Source organism: Strix aluco, chromosome 5 (genome assembly GCF_031877795.1).
Source record: "Strix aluco isolate bStrAlu1 chromosome 5, bStrAlu1.hap1, whole genome shotgun sequence".
Lineage (NCBI taxonomy): Eukaryota > Metazoa > Chordata > Aves > Strigiformes > Strigidae > Strix > Strix aluco.
Genome location: NC_133935.1, coordinates 28,544,048 through 28,565,973, shown reverse-complemented (window position 1 = coordinate 28,565,973; position 21,926 = coordinate 28,544,048). Strand labels below are relative to the sequence as shown.

At 39.2% G+C, this 21,926-nt stretch overlaps 1 protein-coding gene across 5 annotated transcripts in view; it reads left to right on the top strand.

Annotated features, from left to right (window-relative positions):
• The window catches only part of LARGE1 (LARGE xylosyl- and glucuronyltransferase 1), a 354,153-nt gene that overhangs the window by 104,072 nt on the left and 228,155 nt on the right, over window positions 1–21,926 (top strand). For 2 of the 5 annotated variants that reach the window (XM_074826502.1, XM_074826498.1), the window contains exon 3: window positions 8,450–8,591. The exons of the other annotated variants lie outside the window; for them this stretch is intronic. In XM_074826502.1, the coding sequence (XP_074682603.1) occupies window positions 8,459–8,591 (133 nt within the window). In that variant the 5' untranslated portion in view covers window positions 8,450–8,458. The remainder of the gene's footprint in view (window positions 1–8,449; window positions 8,592–21,926) is intronic. 5 annotated transcript variants of the gene reach the window in all.

Sequence of the window (21,926 nt, the reverse complement as noted above, 5' to 3'; positions counted from 1 at the left end):
GATCCTGTACGTGAGGCATTTTTGGTGATGGTGGATGATGCAAGAGTTATTTAAGGCTAATCTAAGTCTCTCTAGACCTTCCACAAGCTTTTTAATATCACTAGCTCAAGACCAGAGGCTTTACCTCATCAAATCCCCAGTAAGACTGGGGTTATGTGGTTAAAAGTAATATGAAGAATAAAATAACTGAAAGATGGTGACTGAAACTTAATAAGAAAGTTGTATTCTGCCTGTGTACTCTAATCAACAGTTCCAGTGTATCACAAAATAATCAACTAGAATAATCAATTAGAACACTCAAGTTTGAGGTAGTTGTTTGCTATGCATATATAAAAAGACAGGTACACTTCTGGATGCTGAAACTGAAGAAAAGGAAGAAAAGTTAAGAGGCTGAACTGGAAGAGTCAACTTTGTCATTATTTCAAGATGGCTGGTTGAACACGAACATGAGATAATGGCTGTGAGAATCCAGAATGCAGGCAAAACCACATTCTTGCTTAATACTATTGATTATTTGTCTCCAAATAAAACAGCAGAATGTTGTTAGCAAGATGATGGAGATGTCAGCCAAGGATACAGGAGAAAAAAGTATATGAGGAGGTCTTTGCTTCTTAAGATAGGTAAAAAATATCAGAACTTCACAAATGCAGTAATGAGAGACATTTGAAGTATTATTTCTGAAGATATTTGTTGAGAAAGAAGTGTATCTTAGTACTGTTCTAAAGCATATGGTAGAAGGTCAAACCTCTTCCCTGGCTGTTTAAAGAGAAGAAGGTTGATAAATAGTGAAATTCTCAGGAAGATGAGGACTGCACATTTGTATTCAGTGCTGCAAGCCGACTAGACTTTTCATTGCATACAGAAGTGGATTTGATCCGAACATAACAAGTTACAGCCTTAAACTGCAGCAATGGGAGATTTACGTAGAGTTTGACAGGAGGAAAAGCAGCTCTAAACAGGAGTGTGAAGTGTCCTGATAGATTGCAAACAGGAGTTGTGGAATCTCTACCATGAGATTTTTTTTAAGCAGGACAACACAATGGCAAATTAAGTTCGGTGTTTGTAAGTGTAAACTTAAGGCACCTTGGGAAAGAATAATCTTAATACACTATAGTGGACTCTTATATGATTGTCACTGCTCTGGAACTAGATTTTGGACTTTTAATAAACAGTCCTAGGAAAGCTGTATTTGACACTGGAAGGTAGTAGGCAATGTATATATGTCAGTAGCCACAAGACAAAATTTGATAGACCTTGCTAGAATGGGAGACTTAATTGTATTGCTTGACAAACCTGATCTCCTCCTATGACAGGGTGACCTGCTTATTGGATGAGGGAAAGGCTGTGGATGTAGTTTACCTTGACTTTAGTAAGGCCTTTGACACCGTTTCCCACAGCATTCTCCTGGCAAAACTGGCTGCTTGAGGCTTGGATGATCGCACGCTTCCCTGGGTAAAAAACTGGCTGGATGGCCGGGCCCAAAGAGTTGTGGTGAATGGAGTTAAATCCAGTTGGTGGCCGGTCACAAGTGGTGTCCCCCAGGGCTCGGTTTTGGGGCCACTCCTGTTTAACATCTTTATTGATGATCTAGACAAGGGGATCGAGTGCACCCTCAGTAAGTTTGCAGACAACACCAAGTTGGGTGGGAGTGTTGATGTGCTCGAGGGTAGGGAGGCTCTGCAGAGAGACCTGGACAGGCTGGAGCGATGGGCTAAGGCCAACTGTATGAGCTTCAATAAGGCCAAATGCCGGGTGCTGCACTTTGGCCACAACAACCCCCAGCAGCGCTACAGGCTTGGGGAGGAGTGGCTGGAGAGCTGCCAGTCAGAGAGGGACCTGGGGGTGTTGACTGACAGCCGGCTGAACATGAGCCAGCAGTGTGCCCAGGTGGCCAAGAAGGCCAATGGCATCCTGGCTTGCATCAGAAATAGCGTAGCCAGGAGGGACAGGGAAGTGATCTTGCCCCTGTACTTGGCACTGGTGAGGTCGCACCTTGATTACTGTGTTCAGTTTTGGGCCCCTCACTCCAAAAAGGACATTGAATTACTCGAGCGTGTCCAGAGAAGGGCAACGAAGCTGGTGCAGGGTCTGGAGCACATCGTCATACGAGGAGCGGCTGAGGGAACTGGGGTTGTTTAGTCTGGAGAAGAGGAGGCTGAGGGGAGACCTCATCGCCCTCTACAGCTACCTGAAAGGAGATTGCAGAGAGCTGGGGATGAGCCTCTCTAACCAAGTAATGAGCGATAAGACAAGAGGTAATGGCCTCAAGTTGCGCCAGAGAAGGTTTAGACTTGATGTTAGGAAGCATTTCTTTACAGAACGGGTTGTTAGGCATTGGAATGGGCTGCCCAGGGAGGTGGTGGAGTCCCCATCCCTGGAGGTGTTTAAGAGTAGGGTCGACATGGCGCTTAGGGATACGGTGTAGTTGGAAACTGTCAATGTTAGGTTAACGGTTGGACTAGATGATCTTCAAGGTCCCTTCCAACCTAGATGATTTTGTGATTCTGTGATTCTGTATTTTTCCATTCCTTTACCAAATTGAGAGCTTTCTAAATACACAAGGCAGGGCAGAGCTTTTCAGATTAACAGATACTGTTAATACCAAGACAAATGGCTTTTGTCAGATTAGCAATACATTTAGGATGGAAATTCGAGGAAAATATCTGTTCATCAAATCAGTACACTTCTGGCACAGCCCCTCAGTGGGATTAATGAAAGGCAAAAAGCTCTCACTAGTTCTAAGGCAAAATTTGAGCTTTTAAGAAAGGGTTTACATGATATATCAGCATGGGACAACTAGGCCTTAGCTCATTACCTGTAAAGGTCCCTTCTAATCCTGTGTGGTATCTTTGCAAATATGTTTCCTTTTTGCTTCATGGAACCCTCTTGGGTTCCACTGAACAGGAAATAATCTCTTTTGCTGGAGAAGATGTATTATTTGGAGATTATGTTTTGGCTTCTTTATGGTTTTAAAACACCGTTTTTAAGGATTAAAGCAGCAGCAGAGCTGATTATTTAATGGGTATTACTTGATGAGGTAATGACATTTGCCTTCTTTACTAAGTATTTTTTGATCTACTGATGAAAAACATATAGGCTAGGTAATGTTGTTATTATAATGGAGTGTTGTGGACTAATTAGTCACACAACACACACACAATCTTCTTAGGCAAAGGGAAAGAAGTGTTGATGAAGAAAACAGAACGCTGTTAAGCTTTGGGAATGCTGCTTGTAAGTCTTCTTTTGAGTGTCAGTCTGTCCTGGTTTCAGCTGGAATGAAGTTAATTTTCTTTCTAGTAGCTGGTATAGTGCTGTGTTTTGGATTTAGAATGACAGTCATGCTGATAATACACTGATGTTTTAGTTGCTGCTAAGCAGTGTTTACACTAAGTTAAGGACTTTACTCATACTGCTGCCAGTGGAAGCTGGGATTGCACAGGAAGCTGGGAGGGAACACAACAAGGACAGCTGACCTAAATGAGCTGAAGGGCTATTCCATACCATGTGATGTCATGCCCAGTATATAAATGGGGAGAGTTGGCCAGGGGTCTCAGGGATTGGCTGGGCATCTGTCAGCAGGTGGCGAGCAATTGGCATTGTGCATCACTTGTTTTGTGTATATATATATATATATTTTTTTTTCCCCTTCCTTTTCTGTCCTATTAAACTGTCTTTATCCCAACCCATGAGTTTTCCTTTTTTTTTTTTCTGGTTCTCTCCCCCATCCCACTGGCAAGGGGGGCGTGAGCAAGCGGCTGTGTGGTGCTTAATTGCTAGCTGGAGTTAAACGATGACACAGTCTCTCTGTGTAACCTGAACTACTCAAAGCACTTGTGTGGGAAAGTGGATTTCTTTCAAAGTGGGTGGTCCATGGAATGCAATTTGTAAAGAAACACACAGCATGTGTTGAAAAAGCTCTCATACGCCTGTTATTTCTTTGCCTGGCACATTGATTTTCTTCCTACTATACACCTCCTGTCCTGAAGGATATGGAAGCATTCTGCAAAATACAGACTTCATCTTGAGAGATGCTGAGAACCTGTAGCTCCCAATGACTTAGATTTTACTTGTGGGAAGTTAGTGTCCATCATTATCAAACATAAAAAGCCCCTTGGAAGCATTGCACAAGAGGAAAGGTTAGGGTGTGAGGAGTAACACACTGACTGAGAAAGAGGAATTTTAAAGAGGAGTGTAGTTATTATATTCATATTTGACCTAAATGCAAAGGCAAACAGCCCTAGTCCTGCAAAAGATACAGTGAGATTGTTAATAAGTGGCTATGATCTCTCTTCATAGCATGCCTAAACCCTGTTCAGTCATAGTGACTGAACATACTGTGGCTAACTGGGTCTCCCACATAGTGCATACAGCTTTTCTTAGATGGAATTGCTTTGTGTCCTGTTTATCCCAACTGGCATTTATAAGATATAGGTCACCTGTCCACTGACATAGTTTCCATGTTTTGGTGCTTACTCAAGTCAGGTGGCCCTAAAGCCTAGACCAAGGCCTATCTTGCATGGTTTTTGCACTCATGGTATTAAATTTATGTTGTCCGAGTGTATAGATTTTTAACAGAAGAGCAGGTAGTCTCTTTGGAGTATAACTTAATTTATGTATGAAAGTGATTAGATGGAATCAAGTTTCTTTTGGACTCACCTCCCTTTTCATATGCTTTTTCTGTTGCTCAACAGATGATTTTTTTTCAGTAATTCAAAGCTATTCCATGTATAGGAGAATGACTTGGAAACTATTCTGAATTGAATATCAACATAATTACTAGCAGCATTCTGATGACCAACTCTTTTTATTGTTGCTGGAAAAAAGGGGATTCTTTTAGTTTTGGGATGCAAGTTGAGTTTTCGGTATTTCTAATTGCTGAAACTAGTTTGTATGTAAATCAAATCGCTGGAAAAATAATTGAAGAACAAAAAGCATTTATAAAAGTATGTGTGAGTATGTATGTGTAAAACATGAAGACATGTTTCTGTTTGCCCAGTTGTCTTTGAAAGAAGAGGTCACTCCCATTTAAAACTGGGGTAAAGAAAATTTTATTTTAATCTTCTCTTTCATTATTATTTATAATATAGCCTGTAGAAATTTTTTTAGAAAGCTGTTGATGAAATCTAGTCATTGAGATCCAAATCTGAGACTGGATAAGCACAAATAAGGTATTTATTCATCATGTTAGACCTTCAATAACCTTCAAGACATGAATGAATCTATAGGAATCTTTTATTATCATTTTTCAAGATTATGACATGAATATGACAAACTGAATCTTTTATAAAATAAGTATGACTGCAGAAAGGTTAAATGAAATCAGTATTTTTGAGAGTTTGAATGTTCACGGGGAAGCCATACATCCTTTTGGCTTTAATACTCTTACACTCTTAATAAACTTGAGGCTGTCCTCAAAAAGACAAACCAAGCAGTTTCTCTGTCATTAACCACACAAAATTAAATAGCTCACTCTTTCTTCTACTTGACATTTTACGTAGGTGGAGATTGCCTTGAAACTTTTGGAAAGAGTACTAGATTAAGAAAAGGCATCCTGTAGTCTAGATATGAAAGAAAGAGTGCAGGAGATCCGTCAAGGCTGTTACTACAATAAGCAAAGTAATTTGAGCACTATTTGTTATCCAGAGAAGTATTGGAACACCTGTGTTTCTTTTAAGTTTCCTTATGTGAATGGAGAAATATTTCCTGGTTTCATATTGTTATGGAACTACAGCTTTGTGATAGAACTTTTATTTATCCATCTCTTAAAAATAATTGTGCCTAATGTCTGTAGTTTCTAATTTCTCTGCCCATAATTCCTTGCTGAAGACTTTTTATTGTGATACTATACATATGTTTGGCTTCACAGTAGACTGTGACAAGAACAGTTCACATAAGGGAGAAAACATTTAAATGCTCAGGTGCACTTTTGAAATTATTGGTTCCCCTTTCTTCCTGTTTGCTGTTTTCCAAAGGACACACTGCATTGTCATTCTGACCACCTCAGCTTGGTGGACAAAATTGAAGGCAATTTCCAAATGTCTTGTTTATTGAGAATTCTTAGTAGTTATTATGGTTCTTGTTTCTTTCTTACATTGCTTGCTGGTCTATGTTCATGTAAGTCTTCTGATAAATGATGAAGGTAAAAGCAACCAATAAAAAAAAAAATATTCATCATTAAAACGCTTTTCTATCTGGTTTTCCTATTTTTGCCATCTCTTACTACATCACAGCCTATCACTCTGCCGTGCTCTATTGCTCACTTGTATGTTCATTCGTACCCCCTTTTTTTCTTTCACGTTTATGCTCTCTATCACTTTCAGCCTCACTCACTGAAAATCCTGTTCCTGTTTTCCTCTTGCGATGATTCACACATCCCTCACACTCTTACTCTTTCCTCAGTGTTTTCACACCTTGAGCCCTTTTAAGCCTTTTGTGTTGCACTTTTTCATGCTTTATTTCACTTTTCACTCTGGCTCTGTCAACATGTTCAGTTTTTTCTATTTTATCACTGAATTCCTGGGGATATATTTACGGTGTTGCCTAGGGGGAATAAGGGCTGCTATTCTAGTATTTCTCTAATAGTCTTTATGTTCCTTGTTCAGCACCAATGATGATGTGATCAGAAAATCTTAGCCACTGCTAGTTTCCCTCCACATCTACATCATTAATTTTCTTTCTCTTTTTAAAAAGATATATAATCATATTTGCTTCCTCTTTTTAAAATTGATTTTCACTAGAAAAACCAAGTTATTTTGGAGATACAAAACCAACATTGTTCAGCAAAGTTATAATGTGTTCTGTGCAAAAGTCCCAAGGACCCTAGAAATGGAGCTAAAAAAGAAGAGTGTTTCATCCTTCCAGTTAAATCAGACAAGATCCAATATGGCTCAGATGTTCCTTTCTATACAGCAGTGACATTTCAGAATGGAGATGTCCTGCAGATCAGTTGTGCGTTCACCTGTCTATTGCTTTCCTAAGCTGTATATTCTACTATGTAGATACCTGCTTAGGTATGCTTAACATAAAAACTCCACTGACTGCAGTTTCTGTTGCTGTATTGGGACTTCTTCTTGTATGATAATTAATTATCTTTATGAGTAAACTTTGTCCGACTAGCTTAGCTTTCTGTTCTTTTTTTGTAACATACTGTTCAGCTGTATAGTTTTCTTGCATCTAGTTTATCTGCACAAACTTAAATGCTGGTTAGGAGCATTTACATTTAAGGCTTCCACTGAAGAAAACATGATTTGAAATCATATGGCCATCCCAGAATAACTAAAAAAGCACAAGATTTTCAGATAGTTGAAAATTTCTTCACAAATGCATGCACTGCTTCTCTCTGCTCAGTGTTCATGATTTAGCATGTTGGGCTAATGGTGATGTTGTTGGAGGGTGTTTGTACTTACAGTTAGCTAGTTGCTAGGTGGTTTTAGCATTATTTCACAGTAACTGAATGCAACTATGAATAAATAAGAGGCAACATCGTTTTCCTTTACAAAGAAGCAGCTCTATCTCTTTTTCAGTCATTTATGATAGCATCCCATAGATAGGGTTGGGGAGGGCTGGGGGGGGAAAAGGTGCTTAGATGTTTTATAGAAATAAGCAAAACAATTCATTCTGACAGGGTAGCAAAACTCAAAGTACATCTATGTTGCATTTAACAGCACAGTTGGAGCACTGCTGTTGCATATCCAGTATCTTCACTGCTGTTGGTACTGTGGCAGCATGGATATTTTGGGATTCTGTGTGCAGCCCGAGCTGATTCAGCCTGTTTTCAGTGTCTGAACTAGGTAATGAAAACATTTCTGACGTATTTGCATTTCAGAACTGCCGTGACCCATCACCAAAGTTACAGACATAATGGTTAGTGTGATAGGAGTAGGGGCAAGAAGGGAGCCTTAGAGTACAAGGACTGAAAAAAACAGTGGAGAAGAACAGAGGCCTTTCCACGTGATCCAAGCCACCGATCCATCTAGTTATGTCCTGTGTCTCAGCCAGCACCTGCTTGCTTCCATGGAGGTTTGGATCTGCTGCTGGTAAACACAGAGGGCAATTTATCTCCTACCTCCTAGTTCCTGCTGTCAGAAATTGGCAAAGCCTTGGGGCAAATGTTTCAACACAACTCCCAAATTATTAATTAGTAATCATTGGGGTAATTACTGTTAGTAATTATGGGGCATTATTTGATATCTGTTTGTAGTCATAGTAGGACTTAGAAAGTCTGAAAGGCAATTTGATTTAGAAGATACTTGAAGAACTAAGTTTTGTTAATGGAGAACCTACAGATATGTCCATTTTTCTACAGTGACAAAAAGAATGTATTTTTGAATGATGGAGGTTTAAATAGATCATCAGAGTTTGAAGCACATTTTACTTTTGGAGCAGGGATTGAGAGGGGAAAAAGTGTTATTCCCTATCTCTAATGAGTCTTGCGTTGTTTGAATTGCAGATAAGGCCTATGTGGCAAATGTCTATCCAGAACAGAAGTATATGTTACCTGAGGAGTAATGAGCAATGTGGGCTTGATAAATGGCAAACAAACCTGTGCACATGTTATGCCACAGCTGCAAAGCAGGGGATACTATGTGCAGGTAGGAAACAACCCTAAATGTACTGTATGTGAAACAGCAGAAGGACATAGTCTGCTTCTAGCTTAAGATCTGGTTTGGTTATAGTGGGAATTCTCCCTGCCAGCTGCACAGTGGGATGTGAAATGCATGTACTTTACTGCAGAGCCTGACGTAGGATCCCCCTCCTTCTCGCAGAACCCTGCTGGGGTCTGGGTCTCTTTCTGGGATGTTGAAGCCAAAAATAGACATGTGGCAAGACACCAGGTTGTACAGAGAGATGACTGATATCTGTGTATTTGCAACTAAGGTTTTCACAAGTCAGTATCTGTAAAAATGTAACTTACTTTGTTGTTTATTTCGAGTCTGTAGCATCAAATGAGTGTAAAACTTCTGGAAGTGAATGAGTTACCAGCTCACTGGAGGCAAGCAAGGGAGGACACTGAAATGCATTTTTACCATATTGTGGTGGTTTAGCCCCTGCCGGGGTCTGAGACCACGCGGCCGCTGCCCCTCCCCCACAAAGGGAGTGAAATACAAAGCCCCAAGACTGAAATAAGGAAAGGTTTAATACAACAGTGCAATAGCAACACAACCACCAACAACAATAACAGTAATAGTGATGGCAATTAACAGAGCAAAATAGCTACCAAATACAGCAGTGGGAAGCACGATGTACAAAAACCACGAGTGCACCGCGCTCCCGCGCCAGGAAAATGTGACCTGCCAGGATGTGACATCCGCATGGTATCTGAATAACCCGGCTAGAGCTCCCCCCCACTGCTGGGGAAACTTAACCCTATCCTGGTTAAACCAGGACACATATAAATCAAAGTGGACCTCTCAATTTTCTTGAAATTTATCAGAAAAGAAAATTCAGTACTTTTTTTTTTTTTTTTTTAAACAGTTCCATTCATTTCTTTAATTAGTATTTGAAAATCTTTAACCTTCAAGGGTAATTATTCTCTAAGTCTTATCCATTCTTTCCATTTTGTAGCTATTTTTCTTCCTTTTTAAAAAAGAAAAAAACTGATTAATTATAGGAAGATGGATATTAACTGAGCTTCAGGCTTCTTGGTGAATCCCAGCCTGAAGCTGATAAATGTTATCTCTGGCAATTTAAAGAGTTTTTTCTTTTAATTGAGTTTTTAAAAAATGGAGGTATATTTAAAAAATTGTAAGACAAGGTGATACATAACTGTCATGAATGAATTAAACTTACCTGTAGGAAAGCTTCATTACATCCCCATTTTCAATATCAGAAAAATAAATAAAGATTATATCTATCTCTGTGTGAACAGAAAACCTTTCCCTTAGTCTGTAAAATAAAAAAATCTAATAGTAAAATCACAAAAATAGGCAGAGAAAAGAATGGATGTAATTCCTCAAACTTCTAAATTTTTTAAAGACTATCCATTTTAAAAGTTTTCATAGAATTTAGTTTGACTGATGGCATCTCTTTGGCTAGAAAAAATATAATTTACAGTATTGCCAATGCCAAATGTCCTAATATCATGAGTTCCAGATCACAAAAATCATGACATTGAATTTTTAGTTTTGTTTCTAAAGCAACTCTGCATCTGTTCTCCTAAAAATAAAAGTACTCATTAGTTGCCATTTGGGTTATGAATTATTAGATCAGAATGTATAACTCGATAACAATTTCAAGCTTTGCTTTGGCATTATATGAAACAAGAAATCTATGTGGTATAAAAAAGAAAACCAAGAAAGACTCGAGTAACAGTCCATAGGTGCATTCACATTAATGGAGATTGTATAATCTAAGCAGCACTTGCAAGGCAGGTACATGGGCTTGTCATCTAAACGACTGCTGAATTTTCTTCTTTAATTTGTCATACAGTCTTAAGGAAGATTTGTTGAAGAATTATGACATCTCAAGTAGCACTTGGTGTGTGCATATTTTTTTCCTGTTCCCTATCCTTACTACCTACAGCTTGAGAGTGCCGAGTGCTGCATCTCTCTCTCTAACTCCAAAATAGACTTACGAATCATTAGGTTTCAGATGAAGGGTCCAGGGAATGGCAGCTCTTAGGAAATTCTGCAATAATCCATGCCAATTTGCACTGCATTGTGCAGCTACCAGTGGTCACGCTGACATCTGGCAGCTCGGTAGGCTCTATAGAACTTGGCCACGGATTTGTGGTAATTGCTTGCTTGTTTACTTAGCAAAAAGGTTATGAAATATCTGCTTCCTCTCTTGATAGGTTGCCTTCCAATCAAAATGGGGCCAGAGAGAGACTCGGGGATGGACAGCAGGGTATATGTTAGGCTAAACCTTGTATGCAGTGGTGGAGTAGGTAGTGTAGGGCCTGATCCCGACAGCAGCAAAAACTTCAATGAGGTTTGTCAGTGTGCACTTCTCAGGACCAATTATAAGCCTTGATGGAAGTCATATGTTCATTGAGTCATTAAGGTCATTAAGGACCTCCCAGTTGTCTGAAGTGGTCTTTGTATCACATCATTATATTTTACCCCAAAGTTTATCGTAGCGAGGCAGACTACTTACGTTTTGCTGCAGTGTTACTTCTGTGAGGCTAAAGCCTATCCTTCAGAAATGTAGTAATGATTCAAAACATAGAAAATTACCACTCCCCATGGGAGACTTGTGCTATCATTAGTAATGTTCAATGACAAAAACATGTACCCCATTCCTAATTTGAAATTATCAGACTACGGCTTCTAGTCACAGGTTCTTGCTGTATTGTTCTTCACTACATTAAAGAGCTCTTCAGTACCTGCTATTTTCTCCCTGTGAGGGAACTTACACAGTTTAATCAACTCACTTCTCAGTTTTCTTTTTTATAAGCTAAACAGATTGATCTCTCTCAATTGTGGGACATTATATCTAGTCTTTAACTCATTTTCTGGCTCTCTTCTGAACCCTCTACAGATTTTCAACATGCCTTTAAAAATGCATGTGGCAGAAGTCACAGTATCATTCTTACCAGTACTACATACAGAGATACTACTTATATTTATCTTCCCTTACTCTTTATTCTGCCAGTTATACTTTCAAAGACCTAATTACTTATACCCCCCTTTCTTTTATAGCTTCAGCTCTTGAAGCTCGTTTTCAATTGCTTGCTTATCTACTCTGACTTGTAAGTCCCTTCCATGATCCTTATTTTCCAAAATACATGACTATATTTTATAGATATGGCCTGCATTGTTTGTTCTCAAAAGTATACCTTTGCAATTGGACATACTGAACTACATTTTGTTTGAGAGGGACAGGATTGCCCATCTTTAGCATAATTTAGGCTATTAACTTTGTGTTGTATGTAAAATTCTTGTTTTATTTCCAAAGCATCAATGAAATGTTAAATAGGAGCCAGCAGAGAACTGATTCCTTTGAGGTCCCAGCAGATATTCCTGTTTCAGTAATTGACACTTGTTGCTTGCAATCTGTTCAGCTAGCCAGATTTTAGTTCGTAAAATAGAATGTCCTGGTATTGTATCTTTTCAACATCAGAATTTTTTACTAGATCAGACACCTTGCAGATGCCTTAATATATTACACCTGTGCATAATCTTTATTTGCCAACTTTGATCAAAAGATAAAATCAGTCTGATCAGAGCAGATCAATGGTAAAAAAAAAAAAAAAAAAAAAGAAAAAGCTGTGTATCTTTAATTATATTCCTATCAATTAATTTTCTAGCTACTGATTTCTGGATTAACTTTTTCATTACTTGAAGTGCACTTAGTGCATTTGTTGGCATTAGTGTAATGGGCCCAAGAGTCACCATGATCATTTTGTTTCCCCTTTTTGAGTACTGGTGCAGAATAAATGCTCAAGTCAATAAAACAGCCTATCCTTTCTGATAGGAATCATGTAGTGTTCTTGGCTGTTCTCTGGACAAATTCCCTCCTTTATTCTTGAGCACACTGTCTTCCCCTGGTTATTTAGTATGGACCACTGGATAGAAGATATCCTGGTTTGTGTTCCTGTTAACAAAAGTCAAGTCTTAAAATTGTCTGCAGTGCAACTATTTATGTTACATAAAATCAAAGTTCTTATTGTGTTCAAACTTTACAAATTTTCTAAAAATTCTAAATGAGGAAAAAGGTCACATTTGGTTTGACTTCAAGTACATTTCGTTTTCCAAGCATGCAGTGCTTTCCAAGATTTTGATGTGTAATGAGTAGACATGTTTCTCCTCTTTTCCCATCAGCATCTTCGCTTCCTTCATTTTTTTCAGTTAAGTTTCAAAAGCTTTGCTTGGGGAAATATCCTTCTAGCTTGAATCATCTGGCTTCAAGACCCCTTTTGAAATTTTACCGAAGCCCCATTTTAAGCTTGCATTAGAGCATCTTGGGCTGAGTTTACTCAAAGGGGTATTGCATTACAAAGAACTGAATTGGGTATAGATTTGCACAATAGTTTACTTCAGTATTGCTAAAATGGCACTGTCAACTATGCACCACAATGAGGCTTCACAAGGGAAAAGTTACGAACTCTTTATAATCTTGCTCTAGCTCTCTGTATGTCTATTTTGTTAATGCATACCTTGCAGCTATCATTGAGAACTCAATGGCTGATTTATAATTTTTATAGCTCTTAAAATAAATAAACCACACAAATTTAGAAAGGAAAACTGAAAAATCTTCAAGCTATGTTACACAAACAGCTCTTCCTTCTACAATTTTGGAGTATATACACCTGACTCCTCTGCTCACCATGTTCTCAGAATTCCTCTTAAAAAAAGAAATTGAGTACCTTTATAAGCAATAGGTGCTACTTATTGCAGTCAAGTCACTCTTTCAACACCTCCACTAGTAGGTCTGTCTTAGTTTTCCTTGGGACTTGGAGTTTTTCACTGGACTTTAGCTTGTAAAGCCCCTTGTTGTTCTTGTTCCCCACAGACACACACCATCTGGACATTGTTATGTTGTAATTGTGGAGAGCCTAATATTTTTGTTTGTTAGGATTATGGGATTAGTCTGTTTTTTAAGTAAAGTGAAACAGACTTCTTCTCATTAACATTTATATTGCTTCTTTCTTTCTTTGGTTGCAGCCAATACTATTAAAGCATAAGGTTTGTATGATTTAGTAGATTTTTGAAACAACACCTGGCCATTTTGCTGCCTTGAGATATGGCAGCAGATTAATGCAGAGTTTGGCTTTGGCTGGCTTTACAGTGGAAGTGTGATAGAACTGCATTAGTTCACACATCGTAAACGTTTGAATTCTCACACTTCCAAATTCCTCTTTGAAATTTCAGAAGTGTAGCCCTCCAAGCGGGGGGGGCTAAGGTGCAATGATCACTGAGCTCCAGGGTGCACATTTTTTAGCTCTGATAGTGCTCTCAGTCCTTCACCAAAATCACTGGTACAAAGGGAATTTCTAGTATACCAATCAAAAAGACACAGTTGCAGTCTTCTGCATGACACAGGCCACAGGATTTTTTTTATTGCCTTTTACAAAAACTTGGTTTTGATTTTAAAATGTACAGAGACCAAAAATTGGTGGTGATTCTTGTGAGTTATTTCAATGCTTAATTACTTTCTCTGCTCAAAATTTGTACCTTGTTTCTGTCTTGCATTTTTGAAAATCCACTTAACAGCCACTGATTCTTGTACTATTCTCTTACAATTGGAAGAGCCTTCTCAGAATGAATTTTAATATTTCTCATAAGTACTTAAGGATATGAGGAAATTGCCTATTATCCATACTTTTGTTTATCTGCATAGATTTCTGTCCTTCAGCAGTTCATTCTGAAATATATTTTCTAGCACTTGGGCCATTCTGCACATCTTCACATAATCCTTCTTACCAAGTTCCTTGTTTAATAAGGATCACCAGAACAGAACAGTGTTCCATAGTCTTCATATATGTATATTGTATAAATACACATATGAAAATATTGAAGTGTTATGATTGTCAAAATGTTTCCATTTTAAATATCCTTTTTAAGAGGCTTGCAGTTTTTCAAAGACTGTGACTGTTCAGGCTAAAATTTTACATTTTTGATGTAGACCCTATGCGAGATTTTTTTCTAATTATTTGAGAAAATTGCTTATTTTCCAAGAGAAGATAATTTACTTTGCAAATATTATTCAATCACTGTTTAACTGTAGCAGAAAGTATTTTCATTCTTTGTCCCCATTATTGCCAGTTCTGACTTTAAGGAAGTTACCCATTGGATTGAGGTTTGTAGTACTTCTTTGCTTAGAATTTTATTTATTTCATGGTGAGGAGGGGACAGGTACAAATTAATTGACTAAAATGTTGTGCAGAATGACACAGGATAGGGGATAAAACAGTATGCTGACTGCCTTGTTCTGATATTATTTTCTGTGAGTGGGTGATTTCAAAAAGGCAAACTTCACACATGCTATGAATATGACCTTTCACAAGGGCAAGTGACCACAACATTGGAAAAAAGGACACACGTTTGAGAAAATGTTAGATATGAAAAACAGATGTTGTGCAGGAGCAGCAGTAAATGACCTGCCACTGTTACTTCAGAACATACTGAGATGAAGAGCTATTTTAGCATGAGATCAATATGAGTGTTTTGGTTATGTAAGGTTAAAAAAAGAAAAATCTAGAATTGAATTTCAGTGCAAGAAAAGGCTTTGTTGTATTGTTATGACTGTTAATTTCAATGCAGAGAAGCCAAGAACTTTAGAGTTGCAGCAGCTGTGGGAAACATAAGTTGGTACTGTTTTACATACACTTCAGGGCATAAATTTCTTAGCATATAAACAGCAATGCAAATCACTACATATGTGCCAGTGGAGAGAGTAATGTATGCTGTGGAAACCATGTATGACTTTGAATTTCTGGACTTTAGATTCAGAACCCCAAGACTGCAGTCACTCACAGCTGTTTTCCCACTGAATATGTAAGGTACAGAATGAATTATGTCCTGTTCTAAAATACAAAGCCCTGATTCTGCATAAACTTAAGTGCTTACATAAATTCAAGCATCTAAATAACCACACAGTCTACTGTAACTTCTTCCTTATGTGGTTAACATAAATGTAAGTTTTTACCCTGCTTAGTTACTGACATCCTAGAAACAATGTAACTCAAAAAATTAAAATGAACACTTTAAAGTGGAAGCTGGTATGTTTTCAGAATCACCCACCTTTGGATCTGACAAAGCTCTGTCAACCCTAAGTAGAGCAGAATGGCCTAACATTGAAGATTTTTGAAATTCTGGTGCACATATAAGTTGCAACGCTGGTGTTTTGTCTGGAACTGGGTGTATGTGTGTTGAGCAGTGTGTTCCCAGGATAACTAATTTAAGTAGCTCTGATAGTCTCCCTTAGATGCAAAACTGCGAGGCAGAGACCATGGGTCATTGGTCCATGGCATGGTGAGGGAAGAGGCACTGGATTATAGCAAGATAGCCATACAAGTCACCTCATGTATGGGTGGAAGGAGGGAAGATCCCTTGGGAGTAAAGACCGTCTCTGTGGTCACCAGCAAGCTCTGTCTGCGCTGCAAGGTGCAAAGATATGTGCTGTTTTTCCAGTGATTTTTGAAAGGCACTGTATGTTTTCTTGAGAGACAGTAAGCTTAGCTCCTTCCCTCTGCCCCTGCTTCTCAAAGTGCATTTTCGGTCTCAAGGCAGCTAGATGAAGATTCTTGCTCGTTTGTCAGTTTGGCTTCAGCTTCCCGAACTCCCCATATTTAGCAGAGGAGGAGATCAAGGATTCTCTCTGACTGAATATTTTTGCTTTTAGCTAAAAGTTAATACTGGCTAAGAATCAAGTTAATTCACTTAATGCTATCTAAGAGTCTTTATGGCCTGTAGATCATGTAGTGCTGATGTCCCTACTATTACATGTGCAAAGTGGTTGTTGGCTCTAGTTACAGTAGTTTGTAATAAAAGGTAATAGGTTTTGTGTTTCTTACTCTCTCCTTAACCCACCATTCATCCCTTTGTTGCTCAGAGTGTGTGTATTATAAAATAATCTGCGTCCACTTGATTGATTTATTCTCTATTAAGCATCAGGTCTGCATATTGTTGTGTTAATTTCTGACATGTTTAGTGTGCCAGTTCATAAATACACTGAATTGACTTCCATTTTCTTCTAATCCATCAAGTCAGTCTAACCAGTAAGAAATGATTTCTCCTTTTTAAAACATGTATAGTCTGAGAACAAACTGGTATTTCCTTATGTCTTTTGTGACCTTTCTGCTGATGCTTATTTTGTTGTGAAACCTCTAAGGACAGAGTAGCAAAATATAGGGAACTTAGTCTGGCATCTTTGCCTCTATTTAGTAAACATAGTGATTTAAGAAGCAGCTGTGACTTCATGTTGCTTTTTTTTTTTCCATATATATTTTTGTGATTTAGCAAAGACCAAAAATTGGAAGTTCTACCGTTGATATCAGCGGGTTAGGACTTCTTTCAGAAAATCTTGATGGATAGTGACGGAGAAGGTTTATTTACTCTTCTATTTTTAAAACTTTAGGGAACTACTTTTCAGTCTTTCTCTACCTTTAGCAGGACTAAGTGTGGTTTTGCACTCATTTAGAACCTGAGATCCTACGTAACTCCATTATGGCAGTTGTGGGAGACTGGGTAACATCACCAAGTATTTTGAAACTCATGATACGAGTTTCATGTCAGTGCTTATAATGTCTAGATGTTTCACCATTGTTTCCTGTTATGACAGTTCATTATAATCTGGTTCTCCTGACAGTGGTTGGCAGATGGACTAGGTATGTATCTTCCTATTCTTGACTGCACCACAAATTAAAATTTTATGGATTTGTTCCTGAAGAAGCTTTCAAGGGTCATCTCGGCATGCTTCAAAAGGTACTGATCAAACTCCTCATTAAAAACACGAGCTAAGTTCACATAAGTTGCCTAGGTGTCTAAATTGCAACGCCTAAGTTAAAGAGAGAGATGAACAGCTCAGCTCATCTTCTGTCTGGGCAGCCTGCCCCCAGTTTCCTTTATAGCTGCTAGAAGGAGGAAGATGTACTACCTAAATTCAGCAGATTGTAGTTGGCAGTCTGAAATAGCCTATGATTACCAGTAGCCTTTTTAGCACATGAAGAAATTATGCATATCGGAAGGGAAACTGTGCCTACCAGGCATACTAGCACAGTTCTCCTCTGCCTTCACAGCGGCCAGGAGGGATGGATAAAGCTCAGAGGGAGATGCGGCATGCTCACCAGTATACCCAGAATTCTGGATGAAGTCTCTCCCCTCTATGGGACCTCTTCCTTTCTCCTCTGACATGCCGGTGGTACTTTGGCCATGGGATTTGGGAGGAAGAAGCAATGGAGAGGAGCGATGAAGCTAGCTGCCTGTTTTATAGCAACTGTAACAGCTGTATGGCAATGTGCTCTTCTTTGGCAGCTGCCAGCAGCAATGCTATTAGTTGCCAAGACAATTGGCAGCAGATGGATTTGTCCAGTTGTGCCATGAAATTAATTTAAACTAAAAAGATGGAGTATTTTACTTGTAGCTGATTCATTACAAGAAAATGAGACTCCTTTTACTCTGATTTTATAAGTAGTGAATTTCACAATTACAGCTGAGAATCCAAATATTATGTATCCCCCTCCTTCAGAGCCCACCACCATGACCATGCGAAAGTGAGAGAAGTTTGGTTGCTTTGTTCAGTGATATCAAAGGAAGATTTTCTATATTTACTACAGCTGCTAAGAGAGCTTTTTAAAGTGGATTGTGACCAAGGAAATTTTGGACCCACACTTCTTGATGTGTTTTTTTGTCTAATCACTTGTCTAATTACAAATCTTTATTTTGGCAGCTGATCCCATCATCAGAACAATATTACACTGCAATATCTGAGTAAAAGTATATGACATCTGTGATAACTTTTTAAATACAATTTTTGCTGCAAAATAACACATGCTTAATGTAGTTCCTCTTCCAGCTTTTCTTCTATACAGCAACCAGAATTCTTGTATGAGTTTGAATTGCTGGTATTTACAGAACTTCTTGAGAAAAAACGATAAAACAAGGACAGTATAGAAGATGTCTAGTCTATACTATTTTAATGCTAACCTGAGCCTTACAGAGTCTGGTATATCTATACAGTTTGTACTTTTGTTCATAAAATTGTTAATTTAAGTAATAACAAGAACTGTCAGAAAGCCATGCTATTTTTCTGGGAAGAACTATCTTCCTCCCTACCATTCATGTGACTGCCTGAAGCCAGACAATCAGTGTATACCCTTTTTTTTTTTTTTCTGATATTTGCTTGTTTTAAAAAAAAATACCTTCACAGATTAATATGATTGTTGGTCAATGTCTTTTTAAGTGAAGTAAAAAATTTTAACCCTCAGACTTCCAAAAGAGAGCTTGAAATTTTTTTTCTAAAAACTCAAAAAATATTTTGCAAAATTTATAATTTGAAGAAAAAACCAAATCCATGATTTTGGGTATATAATAATTTTTGTAAGTGCTCAGACAAAATGCTGTTAATACCAAAAGTAAATTTATTATGTTTCAAAATGTTTAGAAGGCTAAACCAGCTAAACAACTTTGAATATCTTTTTACTTCATGTCAGAATTTAAATATGAACTTAAAAGCTTAATCTTGGCCATCCCATTTTGAGAGACTTGGAGACAGTTTATTTTGATTAGGTATATGTTTTTCAATTGTACCAAAATGATTTAGGAGCTAGGGAAACAGGCCTACATGACAGGCTCAGAAGTATCTGAGAGATTTAGGAAGACAAGCACAGCCTATTTATTCTTAAAACTAATGAATGCCATTCTAAAAATCCCACTCCAACTCCCACATTTTATATATATGTTAAGTTGCTGGCAATTAAAAAATGTTATTTATAGAGTTGTAAATGAAGGAAAGTGATAAAAGAGTTGCAAAACACTGCAGTGGCCTAACCAGTGTCTTTTCTAAGAGCACTTTACTGGTATACAATCATTTGTATGTTATACTGGTAAAGCATTTCTAGTATGAAGGCAACTGTAACAGTAAAAAAAGCTCTGTATTGATATAAGAAGCTGCTTCTCAACAATGAGATGTACTGCTGGTTAACATGAGTTTTTTCTGGTGTAATTGTATGTACTTACAGTGCTTCCACAAGGATAACAGTTCAGTCAGGGATTAAACATTTTCATACCCCATTTCATGGCTCAAGAAGTCTCCTAGGAAGCTTAGGTATACTGCCTGAAAGCCTGAAAAAATCCCCTGAACAACGATTTGGTTGTTAGTTTGTTACCAAAGTAACAGGGCTTTTAATATAATAATATAAAATCATTACAGATTGTTTTGGTTTTGTTCTGGTTTGTTGTTTGTTTTTTTTTTTTTTTTATTTTCCTGATCTCTGCTGGGGAAAAGGTGCTCCTAGGACCTCCTATTCTATTTGGAGCTGGTGAAGCAAATGGGGAGTATTTTCATTTTTGTTAGTATGATCTTAAGAAATTAATTAGCTGTTCTTCCAAAAATCTTTTTGTTAGTATTCCATATCCACCTTACACATCCACCTAAAGATGTCTGATGTTTAGAGTTCTGCGAGGCTGCTTGGTATTCTTCTGTCAAATTTGGCTTAACTACTGCATGGTGGCTTTGAATCAGTAGCACAAGAAGTTCACAGAATCACAGAATCATCTAGGCTGGAAAGAACCTTGAAGATCGTCTAGTCCAAACTTTAACCTAGCATTGACAGTTTCCAACTACACCATATCCCTAAGCGCCATGTCGACCCTACTCTTAAACACCTCCAGGGATGGGGACTCCACCACCTCCCTGGGCAGCCCATTCCAATGCCTAACAACCCATTCTGTAAAGAAATACTTCCTAATATCCAGTGTAAACCTTCCCTGGTGCACCTTGAGGCCATTCCCTCTTGTCTTATCACTCATTACTTGGTTAGAGAGGCTCATGCCCAGCTCTCTGCAACCTCCTTTCAGGTAGTTGTAGAGGGCGATGAGGTCTCCCCTCAGCCTCCTCTTCTCCAGACTAAACAACCCCAGTTCCCTCAGCCGCTCCTCGTACGTCGATGTGCTCCAGACCCTTCACCAGCTTCGTTGCCCTTCTTTGGACACGCTCGAGTAATTCAATGTCCTTTTTGGAGTGAGGGGCCCAAAACTGAACACAGTAATCAAGGTGCGACCTCACCAGTGCCAAGTACAGGGGCAAGATCCCTTCCCTGTCCCTGCTGGTCATGCTATTTCTGATACAAGCCAGGATGCCACTGGCCTTCTTGGCCACCTGGGCACACTGCTGGCTCATGTTCAGCCGGCTGTCAATCAACACCCCCAGGTCCCTCTCTGACTGGCAGCTCTCCAGCCACTCCTCCCCAAGCCTGTAGCGCTGTTGGGGGTTGTTGTGGCCAAAGTGCAGCACCCGGCATTTGGCCTTATTGAAGCTCATACAGTTGGCCTTAGCCCATCGCTCCAGCCTGTCCAGATCTCTCTGCAGAGCCTCCCTACCCTCGAGCACATCAACACTCCCACCCAACTTGGTGTCGTCTGCAAACTTACTGAGGGTGCACTTGATCCCCTCGTCTAAATCATCAATAAAGATGTTAAACAGGAGTGGCCCCAAAACCGAGCCCTGGGGGACACCACTTGTGACCAGCCACCAACTGGATTTAACTCCATTCACCACAACTCTCTGGGCCCGGCCATCCAGCCAGTTTTTTACCCAGGGAAGCGTGCGATCATCCAAGCCTCAAGCAGCCAGTTTTGCCAGGAGAATGCTGTGGGAAACGGTGTCAAAGGCCTTACTGAAGTCGAGGTAAACTACATCCACAGCCTTTCCCTCATCCAATAAGCAGGTCGCCCAGTCGTAGAAGGAGATCAGGTTTGTCAAGCAGGACCTGCCTTTCATAAACCCATGCTGACTGGGCCTGATCATCTGGTTGTCCCGCATGTGTTGTGTGATGGTACTCAGGATGAGCTGCTCCATCAGCTTCCCAGGCACTGACATCAAGCTGACAGGCCTGTGATTTCCTGGATCATCCTTCCGACCCTTCTTATAGATGGGCGTCACATTGGCCAATTTCCAATCTGTCGGGAACCTCCCCGGTCAGCCAGGACTGCTGGTAAATGATGGAAAGCAGCTTGGCGAGCACCCCAGCCAGCTCCTTCAGCACCCTCGGGTGTATCCCGTCTGGTCCCATAGACTTGTGTGTGTCTACGTGATGCAGTAGGTCACTGACTGTCTCCTGGATTGTGGAGGGGTCGTTCTCCCAGTCTCTGTCCTCTGGCTGAGGAGGCTGGATTCCCTCAATACAACTAGTCTTGTTATTAAAGACTGAGGCAAAGAAGGCATTAAGGACCTCAGCCTTTTCCTCATCACTTGTTACCATGTTTCCTCCTGTGTCTAGCAGGGGATGGAGGCTCTCCCTGGTCTTTCTTTTGCTGTTGACATAC